At 42.7% G+C, this 10,523-nt stretch overlaps 3 protein-coding genes across 7 annotated transcripts; 1 reads left to right on the top strand and 2 right to left on the bottom strand.

Annotated features, from left to right (window-relative positions):
* Window positions 1-1,188: 1,188 nt before the first annotated feature.
* Window positions 1,189-3,387, bottom strand: LOC112296045 (protein WHAT'S THIS FACTOR 1 homolog, chloroplastic). 3 transcript variants are annotated; one of them, XM_090244747.1, is made up of 3 exons: window positions 2,448-3,283; window positions 1,550-2,271; window positions 1,189-1,369 (listed from the first exon to the last, which is right to left on the bottom strand). In XM_090244747.1, exons 1-3 carry the CDS (start codon window positions 2,564-2,566, stop codon window positions 1,338-1,340), a joined length of 873 nt encoding a protein of 290 aa, XP_090100873.1. In that variant the 5' UTR covers window positions 2,567-3,283; the 3' UTR covers window positions 1,189-1,337. The 3 variants fall into 3 exon arrangements, with proteins under 3 accessions (XP_090100873.1, XP_073385165.1, XP_024403910.1); XM_073529064.2 differs by having other exon boundaries at window positions 2,548-2,978; XM_024548142.3 differs by having other exon boundaries at window positions 1,550-3,387.
* A 274-nt stretch (window positions 3,388-3,661) lies between these two features.
* LOC112296047 (uncharacterized) lies at window positions 3,662-5,026 on the top strand. Its single transcript, XM_024548145.3, has 2 exons — window positions 3,662-3,937; window positions 4,191-5,026. Exons 1-2 carry the CDS (start codon window positions 3,849-3,851, stop codon window positions 4,672-4,674), a joined length of 573 nt encoding a protein of 190 aa, XP_024403913.1. The 5' UTR covers window positions 3,662-3,848; the 3' UTR covers window positions 4,675-5,026.
* Window positions 5,027-6,620: 1,594 nt separating this feature from the next.
* LOC112296044 (putative tetraacyldisaccharide 4'-kinase, mitochondrial) lies at window positions 6,621-9,895 on the bottom strand. 3 transcript variants are annotated; one of them, XM_024548140.3, is made up of 9 exons: window positions 9,772-9,886; window positions 9,451-9,657; window positions 8,912-9,035; window positions 8,419-8,619; window positions 8,139-8,288; window positions 7,749-7,970; window positions 7,499-7,558; window positions 7,280-7,363; window positions 6,621-7,002 (listed from the first exon to the last, which is right to left on the bottom strand). In XM_024548140.3, the coding sequence occupies exons 2-9, from the start codon at window positions 9,639-9,641 to the stop codon at window positions 6,826-6,828; spliced, it is 1,209 nt and encodes a 402-aa protein (XP_024403908.1). In that variant the 5' UTR covers window positions 9,642-9,657; window positions 9,772-9,886; the 3' UTR covers window positions 6,621-6,825. The 3 variants fall into 3 exon arrangements, with proteins under 3 accessions (XP_024403908.1, XP_024403907.1, XP_024403909.1); XM_024548139.3 differs by having other exon boundaries at window positions 9,451-9,895; XM_024548141.3 differs by lacking the exon at window positions 8,912-9,035 and having other exon boundaries at window positions 8,419-8,626; window positions 9,451-9,895.
* Window positions 9,896-10,523: the final 628 nt, after the last annotated feature.

Raw genomic sequence — 10,523 nt, 5'->3', positions numbered from 1 at the left:
TACAAAAGCATTATATGCAATACAATCATCTTCATTTATATTATAACCAATAATCAATGAATTTCTTTTAAAAAAGACGATAAGAATTTTTTGAACACATATAATAAAATATTGTGTTCTAATTACAAAATAAATAAAAATAAACTATGAATCTTAACTTTAAAAATACAAATTAAAGACTCAAAGACATTTGATACAATAAGTTTGATTAACAAGTTTGATATGGTTTTTGTTATAAGAATTAGATTTTTTAAAGCAACAAAAAGTACCAATCAATTAGATAATAGCTATAAAACATTTATAATAGAATGTCAGTTTTTTTTTTACATTAGATGAAATCAAAAGAATTAAATTTTTAGAGAAAAATTAATGTGTATAGTTAATAACGATATATATATATATATAATTTTATTTTTCATTTTGGGAGTGCAATTAAATTACAAATGTTTAGAAGTCTAAAACATTTTACATTCCAGTTTATAGCCACATTAATATCTACATGAGTTATAAGAATAAGTTTACTTATTTTATTTGGTATAAGAATCTATCTTAATTTAATAAATTAAAATTTTATTAGTCGATTTTCATAACATTTATGGTTAAAAATCTAATATTATCTACATGAACATTTTGCATTATAATTTTGCATTTGGAATTTTTAAACATGTAATAAGTAATATTATTAAAATTTGATTGTGTTGAAAACTAAATGTTTGTCTTTTTCCAATTATAAATTAGGTCTTTTATAACTAACGAAATATTTGTTTTGATTCTAGATGGAGGGATTTGGAAGATATAATTCAGTTGAAAAACAGTAATCTTATTCAAGAAATTTTATATGAACGTTAAGAGTAACAATTGCAGTAAAAGTTCCAAAATGTTTCCAAAATAATGAATTTTTTGGAACTCACAAAACAAAACATTTTGGAATTTTTTTGTTTTGTTTTGTGAATTTAAAATTGTTACTTTTATTACCAAAATAATGAATTTTGGATTTTTTTTGATTTGTTTTGCACCCTCATATCAAAACAATAATTATCTGTTCAAGTGGCCTGAACTCTTCTGCACCCAAAAACTTCATTCACTTGGAAGCAAAAGGAATCAGAATGAATCATGGCATCCTCCAATATGACAACCACCTTCGTCATGTCAGCTGCATAACTGAGTTCGAAGCTACTTCACATGATAAAAAGAGCAAAAAAAGAGACATCGATTACTTCCATAATTTTTCACATTTTCACTATTCGTCGAGTAACCCCACTGTTAACAAGTCCACCATATTCATGACCAGAAATGCCCATTTGTTCGATTCCTCTACATGCCATTGATAGTCAGAACTATTTCATGGCTTCGGTAGTGGCTTCTAATTCTGCGAAGACATGACACATGAAAAGATTAAAGTCCAACACAAATGCAACGTGGTATTTGCATGTCTGTTCTAATTCTGCGAAGACATAACACATGAAAAATGGATTGAAGTTAATGCTCAAAATTGCGTAAGCAACACATCCTAATCGGCGGTACTTAAGGCAGGAAGCAAGACACTCACCACGTCCGGATTCTTTAGCTTTTAACTCAACTTCTGTAAAAGCCAGACGAGCGCTCCATCTAACGAGCTCCAGTTTAGGACCTTCAGAATCAAGAGTACATTTACTTCCTACAACGCGAAAATAGTTTGGATACTCATTCACAAAACTTTTCCTGAAATCATCAGGAAGACCTAAATCTCGCCCAAGGTGAGCAATTTTTGATAATAAGAGCGTCCTATCACTTGACATCATTAGAAGCTTCTGCAGCTTTATGACAACCTCGCTGCTCATTCCTTTTCGTACTTCCAATTCCTCTACAAAGGCAGCTTCTGCTTCTGGTGTAAACTGAAACCAAGGTAGATTTCCAAATCCCGCAGTCTCGTGAACTACAAAAACACCCGGGTAACGTTTTAAGAATGCGACAAGACGCCCATTTCCCTTGAACCCTAAATCTTCCTTGTTCTTGCCCAGGTCCAATATAGTCATGGATCGGCTCGGCTCAGCTCCTAGGAGGTCCTTGATACACAAAACAATCTTAAGAAGCTTATCTTTCTCGATAATGTCATCAAAGCAACGATCTTTCAAATGCTTAATACTTGAGCCAGTTCGACAGGTACGATCTAATGGCTGCTTCCTAACTTTGTTAGAAGCCTCTCCTGGGCGTCCTGCTCCAATTCCTTTGTCTAGGTCTCGTGCCCAGCAATTTGTATTCAATGATCTCCAACAGCGCCGCAAGCCTACTCTAAAAGATTCAACAACGCAGTCACCCCTGTAAGCGTCGGAATTACTATAATTCATACCGAATTGAGGAACCCACAACCTCAGAGTAGAAAATTGTCGTAAGAATTTCCTACGTGCACCATGTTCCAATTGCTCGTGAACAAAGACCTGAGCGTTCATAAAATGATGAACATTTACCTTGCCCTCTGTTGAAACACGCTCTCTTCGTGATCTGTGCAAGAAGAGGAAGAAAGCTTGAATGAACAAGTTGAACGGGGATTGCAGCAAAAGTGCAGACCTTGTGGGAGACAGGGCATCTGAAATCCCCTGTCCAATTGGCCGTGTCACATTTGGAGCACGCCTACAAAGCCAACCCAATGCCATAGGCGCTGCAGTTCACCCGTCCCTGGTATCACTCTGGCACCAAGTCCAGTCCGAGAACACGTTGGGCATATCTCACGCTCCGGCGTCACACACCATCAAAGCTCAAGAGGCAAGTGTGAGCAACTGAATGCAGCCAACCCAATTCATGAGAAGGAGGTCGGCATAGAGAGGAGATTTGAAGGATATGGACATCGTCCATGTGGACGTAGGGGATCTGGAAATATCCTGAAATGGACGTGGTGTGGAGTTAGTGAGTTGGAGTTAGTGAGATAGTTGCCACTAACTCCAACTCACTAATTCTGTCTCTCATATTCTCTCTCTGGATTCCTAAAAAGCTCTCTCACCAGCGATCCCTCAATATCTCATTTAGTATGTGTGTGTGTGAGAGTTGTGTGCCCGTCCCTCACACTCCCTCGCTCGTTTACTCACGCGGTGTCCGTGTGTGTGAGTGGCACTCCCTCACACTCCCCTCTTACCCGCTCTGTGTGTGCGTGCTGCTTCCTCACACGTCCTCGCTCACTTACTCACGCGGTGTCCGTGTGTGTGAGTGGCACTCCCTCACACTCCCCTCTTACCCGCTCTGTGTGTGCGTGCTGCTTCCTCACACGTCCTCGCTCACTTACTCACGCGGTGTCCGTGTGTGTGAGTGGCACTCCCTCACACTCCCCTCTTACCCACTCTGTGTGCGTGCTGCTTCCTCACACGTCCTCGCTCACTTACTCACGCGGTGTCTGTGTATGTGAGTGGCAGTCCCTCACACTCCCCTCTTACCCGCTCTGTGTGTGCGTGCTGCTTCCTCACACGTCCTCGCTCACTTACTGATGTGGTGTCCGTGTGTGTGAGTGGCACTCCCTCACACTCCCCTCTTACCCGCTCTGTGTGTGCGTGCTGCTTCCTACACGTCCTCGCTCACATACCCACGCGGTGTCTGTGTGTGTGTGTGGCACTCCCTCACACTCCCCTCTTACCCGCTCTTTGTGTGCTTGGTACTTCCTCACACGCCCTCGCTCACTTACTCACGCTGTCTGTGTGTGTGTGGCACTCCTTCACACTATCGCACTCGCTCTGTCTGTCTGTCTGTGTCACTTCCTCACACAAACACTCATTCTAGTCAAGCCTGGCTGCTAGACTACCATTGCCCCTCTTTGTGCTTTGGGTGGAACCTTGCTTGGGATCATCGGAACATCGCGCACAGCCCGCAGTGGGTGGCAAAGCATGGGGCTCATCAGCGGCATCATCGGGTTCTCGGTGCGCCTTTTCAGTGGCGTGATGCAGCTTCTCGGCGCAATCATTCACTTACTCTTGTAAACCTCTTTTCTTTCCTTTTTATCGATTCATGGTTACTATTAGGGTTTACTGTGATAGGATATCCTTTTTTCGATTCATGGCTACTATTAGGGTTTACTGTGATAGGGTTTCCTTTTTTCGATTCATGGCTACTATTAGGGTTTACTGTGATAGGGTTTCCTTTTTTCGATTCATGGCTACTATTAGGGTTTACTGTGATAGGGTCCAGGTTTGCAAGTTGACAGTTTGTGTGTGTGTGCGGATGTTCAGTATCAGCGATGGCGTTGATGGGACTACTTCTTCTCAATCTGTCGGCGAGGACGGAAACGACTCAAGTCAGCAGAGTACTTCGTCTGTCACTAGTTTCGAGACGCCCACAACAGAACTAAATGAGACCACAGCCAACTTTGGAGCCGGTGAGATCACCGTTCAGCCCTCCGACGGTTCTGGCAATTCGGAGATCCCACTTGTCCCTTTTGATGAGGAGGCGTCGGTAGAAGGGGGGGAGGTTGTCAGTGGAAGTGTTGAGGCGGATGCCATTGTGCAGCGAGGTGCTGATGAACATCCGGATGCTCTTCCGCAGCCAGACCTACAAGCAGTTGCTGCTGTTCTCCCGCAGCCAGCCCTGGCACCGGATGCTGTCGTTTTTGCAGATGTGGATGACGCACTTAGTAAAGTGAATCCTTCCCTGGCAGAATACCTCCGGAACATGGACTATTTTCCGGAACTGAAAAATGATGCAGTTAATGAGTAGCGACCATGACTATGTGGTGGTTGCACCAGTGGCCATGGTTGCAGTTTCACCAGGTGCTGTTGATCGTCTGCAGCCAGCCCTGGCACCAGTTGCTGTTGCTGATGCACTCGCGTTTAACCTATTTTGTACGGGGACTCCCACTCAGGCTGGATACTCCTGGTCATGAAGTCTTTTCCGAAGCTGGAAAATGATGTAGTTTTCCAGCGGCGACCATGACCAGACGGCTGCAATAGTAGCCATGATATCAATTGAAATGTCAGATCAGGTGGATTCCCAGTTGGCCATTGTGTTTGTAATGGATTTGGATGAAGCATACATCAACAGGCAAGGAATATACCTAGATTTCTTCTGAGCTTTGTTGTGGGTTATGGTGACAATTGAATAGTCGAACATTGTGACTGTAATGTTTCATATTGTGTGTGTAACTTATTGCCTGTGAACGAAGAGTTGGGTGTTTCTGAAATGATGAACATTTGCTTCGCACTCTGTTGCAACAAACTTCCCTCCTGATCCGTTCAAGAAAAGCAGAACATCCTGCATGACTTGAGTTAAATGAGGAAAAGCACCAGTGCAGACATTGTGGCAGACAAGGTATCTGCTACATTCTGTCTAACTGACCCTGTTACATTTAGAGCGCACTCAAAACCTTCCAATGGACATGTTATGGATGAAGAGCAGTAAAAAGTGGGTAACAAATAAGGTAACGCTTGAAGCGGAGAACGAAGTAGACACACCATTACAACTTCCCCTGCACATGTTGCGTCTGGAGCACGCCTACGAAGGACCGAATGGCATGGGCGCGGCAATTCTCTCGTCTCACAATTACCTTCGTCATCGACCTCTGCAATAAAGTACACATACAGCGATGATTGGGAACTGGCCATAACAAAGCCAGCACAGTTAACAATGGGTTCAAAACCAAGGCGATGCCTCCAGAAACAAAATGAAAATCTTATGAATGAGATGGTCGACGGCGTGTCGCCGTATGAACACTTCCCGCCCCAAGCATGTCGCTCTACTTCAAACAGATCAAAACAGAGGGTGGGGCTTCAACGAGATCGTGTTTCGGCATTTCATGGAAGAAGTGAAGCCCAGGTCTGTGATAGAGATAGCAAGTCTCCTCGGTACTTCATCGCTCCATCGCCAAGGAATTAAGGCTCCATACCAACATTGTTGGCATCGATGATTTCCGTGGGTGGCGCGGCTTCCGGGGAGGTGAGTTCGCCGACATCAAGAAGCGGCATGGAAACTTGTTGCTCTTGAATCAATTCTTCCAGACTGTAGTTCGTAGACACTTGAGGGGGTTCATTCTGTGACATGTTGATGCTTTTCCATTGCTGACAAGCCGTAAGCAACATACGAAAGCTCTTTTAATGCTCCCTATCACTAGTTGAAGAGCCGACATCAGTAGGCGGGATGGAAGATGGGATGGCGCAGAGATGAGAGTAGGAAGACGAAGCCAAGATGCATCAAAAAGCGCTTAGAAAAGAAGTGTGCTGGGTCCAAACCTGCCCTGCGGGATGAAGGCGAGAACCCTTAAAACCCCAAAAAGTATGCTTTCATGTATGAGTTCACAACTGCGTATTTAAATATTATTCCACAATCCATAACTTCACATATATGACCACCTACTCAAGTAGGAGAGCCAGCAGAGACCTTGACCTAAATTCAATACCATGACCACTTCAAAGGTAATAAGACAGAAGAATGAGAATGTCATTTCCCAACTTTACAATAATATCCCACAGGTTTCCTGATCCAGTGTCAGAAAACTAGCAAAATGACAACCTTTATATAAAAGAGTAATCGTAAGAAATAAATATTTCCCACCAAAATGGGAAACATCGGCCACAGCATGCATAGGTCACATTGATCACATTTCCACATTGTATTCGCTGACGTACAATAAAGCGCAAAGTGATTTAGAACTATCAAGACATCGCATGTAAACAAATGACGTAAACGTCATGACATTCCACTGCAGAGGGTCTCTTTTCTCATCAAATCAGCGGTTCAAAACCGACATTTTGCTGCTACATTCGTTCAACATAGAATGCTCGCAAAAAATACCTCCCCAACAATACTAGTCGGCGTCTAGACACTTGTGAAGGACGTCAGGAACGGCTAATATCATCAAGCGATCAGATAAATTCAAGAGGTTAGTCTCATCCGTTTCGAGTTCTGCTGGCGGTAAACAGAACCCAGAAGTTCTCTAAAAGATTGGTCATTGCCATGGCAGCCTACTATCTCCAAAGCTGAGTGCAGTACAAAAATGCCTTCTCCCAGATTTCCGAGCTCGATCATTACAGCTGGATCCCGCATATAGTCCTTCATCCAACAGAAAACCAATTTCCTTTAAGACGAGCTGATCTTGTGAACTGTGAGAGACTACTCAAAGTTGAAGACAATAAGTACCTTTGCCATAATACACAGGCGTTGGAACACGACTTAAACTTTCCAAATCATGCCATCCATCAGAGAAGCCTGAATTCACGATTTATGAGGCTTAACCTCGCTGCAGCTTTATGTTTGGCACTAGCTGAGTTAATATTTTCTCTATAAACAACTATTTCATATGGTTATTTTAGAACTGAAGTGGCCGCACCTTCTCAGTTGTAACAAGCATCACCCTCTGGTGTGGAAATCTCAGTTGCAGCTGCTTAAACACCTCTGCAATTCCTTTCAAGTCCTGCAAAAAAAATCTTACTTTCACGATAAATCTAAATTGCAAGACCTCTGAAATTAGTCTGCAGTGCACAGAAAAATAAAGAAAAGAACAAAAAATTTGATTTCAAATGTTTTGAAGCCGGCATGCACACCATACCTCGTTCTTAAACTTGTGGTGATCAACAAAATCCAACCGCTCAACATGAGAAGCTCCTACCTGGTGACTCACAAAAAAATCATACCTATTACTATGTTTCAAAATTTCACATCCTTGGTTCCCAGAATATCCAACCTCATTCTCTACTAGTCCGTTCACATTCTCTGATAGGCATGCGCAGAATAGAACATCCTAAACAATCACAACAAAAACTGCACCAGACATTGAATATCCGGAACATTGTACGAACCTGTAAAAGGATAAGATCGAGGGATTCAGGACACCCAACTGCTGACACACAAAGGGTTACAGCGCCCTTGACTTCCAATAAAGGTAACTCTGATGGTAAGTAACTAGACTTCGTATACCTATAGATGCAAAGTGGGCGCATGTGACTGCTTAGCACGATGGAACCCTTTCTCAAGAAGGGATCTATTGTCTCCCTTATGGATTTCAGCTGGTCATCGAGCACCTGCAGGTCACTGAAGTTTTATCAAGTAATCTAGAAAAGTTGCTGAGGAAGTTAACAAGAATAGCACAACATACTGTCATTCCGGCAGAAACAAAATAAAATTACTATGAAAGATTTTCGTTCACTCTAAATGTGGAGAAAAATGCTAATCCGCTCCAACAGACGTACCAAATTAGCATGGTGAAGAACTACCACATGTGCTCGCTCGATTGCTTCAAGTGATTCTCGCATTGGTCCCCTAGGTACAAGCCTCTCATTGCCCCACAAAGTCAGAGAGTTGATCATCACAATCTCCAGATCACGTTCCAGTGCCCAGTGCTGCATCAAACGGAGTGATAAATATGTCTTGTAGACGCCGCAGGGCACAACGAATGCCGACACCTGCATCGAATTTGACCAGATATACACCAAAGAATATAATGAATTGAAATGGTAAGCTGACACTGACCTGCATCCCATCGTCGAGGATAGCGACGCCAATCTCTGCTTTCCACCCAATGATTGATGCGAGCCCGTTGCTTCTTTGCTCAGCTTCATGTCGGAGAATGGAAAGTGCTACCTTTGTCCGGTTAGAGCCAACGCCAAACCTTGTAGGAGTATCTTGGAGGTGCTTTTGAAGAAGATGCACTTCATCACCCCCTCTGTAACCCTGCAAGCTGTACGATCAGGTAGTCAATCAGCAAGTCTCTGGGGCGTAGTTGAGTTGATTGTAATTCCATATAGTCCTAAGGGAAAAATTGAATGTGCAGCACTGCACACAACCTCACTTCATTGGCGATAGCCAGACTAGGATCCCTATGGGTGTTAGATTGTACAATCCTACACAATCACTCCAGGGACGCAATGCAGAGACCCTCGAAACTTTACCTCCACTCACGGACTTCATTGTCTCTCAATATCTACAAGAGTTTGAAGAAAATGTGAGGGTACAAAGTTTTCACCCGACTGAGGATGAGCGGAGAAACGCAGGCGGCGAGGTAGTGACGAGCCAGGTACTCCACCATAGGAGTCTTTCCAGTGCCGCCCCATGTGACGTTCCCGACACTAATTACGGGTATGGGGAGTCTGCGAAGACGACAACATGAAGAAATACCAGCAAGAGCTCACCTCGACATCTTCCCACACAAACAGATCTAAGCAAATGCAGAATTTTTTTATAAAGAAGTACGCACAGCCCTCAGACATATTTATATCAACTGTACCTGATGAATTAATAACAACAAACTTTCGATCTCGACTATTTACTGAAACTATTCCTCAGTTGGCAAAAGAGACACGGCTCTATAAAACGCATACCATGTTGAAACACACCAAGTACCACCTCACCCTGGAACATCAGAAGGTAAACCATAAACAATAATTGACTTATGAAGGCAGAAGTTGAAAGCGCGCGTCAAAAATTATAAGCTGTGGTTTCGGGGTACAAAGATTCATTTGTACAATCGTAATGCAATCTACAGAGAAATGAGACATGGCATACCTAGTTCGACCAAAGATTCCGAGCTGGTAAAGAAGCTGTCGCACAAGAATGCCGAATGTGTAAAATGTGCTCGCTACTGAAAGAACAGGCACAAGAGACCTCTCCAAAACTGGCAAGGAACTCAAACTATACTGTTCCACTGCGGAAATCCGCGACACAGCGTATCGAATTCTCTGTGCGAAGCCGGACATGACTTCCAACCTAACCCTGAAAGAAAGACCACGCACGCACATTCAATAGGAAACCCAAAACCAACCTTCGGAACAAGAATCCCACGACCGCCACAAAACCCAACACATCGCAGCCCACAACTCAGAGGACCTTTTGATCACAAACGGACAAGGCAGAGCATGAGGACCCCGAGACCATGCTGCTCGTGACGAAACAACGCGATCTAAGCAACACCATCACCAACACAGACACAGACACACACCCCACCACACACACACCCAAAGCCCTAAGCCCTGAAACCCAACAGCAAAATGGAGCATGGCAGGGGGAGGGGATCCTTCTCCAGCTCAGCTTCGCTTAAACCTCGGCTTCTAAAATTCTTTCAGCTACACTTTTTCATTACATTAATTTGAAAAAAAACAATTGACGGTATTGACAGTATGGAGGGCGTTTTCGATATTTTTGGGTACCACAGAAATCTTAAGTTCTCTTCAATGCTTATTAACAAGTCCATAAACATACAAACTATAGTCAAGCATGATGGTTAAGTTGCTGCACTTCTGGAAATTTACAGGTCTTTTGGTTGCACCGTTGCTTCTGTTTCTTTTCTTTTCTTCTTCTGTTTCTTTTCTTTTCTTCTTCTGTTGTTTTATTCTAAAGACTTGTTCATGTACGGGATTAAATGGTTTGTCATACTTCTATGTAATACATATAGAGATTCAACTCAAATCATGGTATTATATTTTACTGTGATATAAGTTCTTTACTTTTTCATATTTTTGCATGTGCTATTCTATGTAATCCAAATCCTCATCACATTATTAAGAAATTAGAATAACTATTACTATATCAAATATATGAATATATATTGAGAAAATAGATTGACACTACATAGAGAATCA

This window comes from Physcomitrium patens, chromosome 19, assembly GCF_059467195.1.
Source record: "Physcomitrium patens ecotype Gransden chromosome 19, ASM5946719v1, whole genome shotgun sequence".
Classification (NCBI taxonomy): Eukaryota; Viridiplantae; Streptophyta; class Bryopsida; order Funariales; family Funariaceae; genus Physcomitrium; species Physcomitrium patens.
The sequence above is the reverse complement of the archived record's forward strand: the minus strand, read 5'-3'. Positions and strand labels throughout refer to the sequence as shown.

What these genes read in the sequence shown, in the direction of transcription:
- LOC112296045 (XM_024548142.3), bottom strand. Translation starts at nt 2,633, where the DNA reads ATGGCATTGGGTTGGCTTTGTAGGCGTGCTCCAAATGTGACACGGCCA. An exon ending in AGCTAAAGAATCCGGACGTG is followed by an intron (nt 1,370 to 1,549) that starts GTGAGTGTCTTG and finishes ATGTCTTCGCAG; the next exon opens with AATTAGAAGCCACTACCGAA.
- LOC112296047 (XM_024548145.3), top strand. Translation starts at nt 3,849, where the DNA reads ATGGGGCTCATCAGCGGCATCATCGGGTTCTCGGTGCGCCTTTTCAGT. An exon ending in GCAATCATTCACTTACTCTT is followed by an intron (nt 3,938 to 4,190) that starts GTAAACCTCTTT and finishes GCGGATGTTCAG; the next exon opens with TATCAGCGATGGCGTTGATG.
- LOC112296044 (XM_024548139.3), bottom strand. Translation starts at nt 9,683, where the DNA reads ATGTGCGTGCGTGGTCTTTCTTTCAGGGTTAGGTTGGAAGTCATGTCC. An exon ending in GGAATCTTTGGTCGAACTAG is followed by an intron (nt 9,036 to 9,450) that starts GTATGCCATGTC and finishes TCGTCTTCGCAG; the next exon opens with ACTCCCCATACCCGTAATTA. An exon ending in TCGATCTTATCCTTTTACAG is followed by an intron (nt 7,559 to 7,748) that starts GTTCGTACAATG and finishes GTGAGTCACCAG; the next exon opens with GTAGGAGCTTCTCATGTTGA.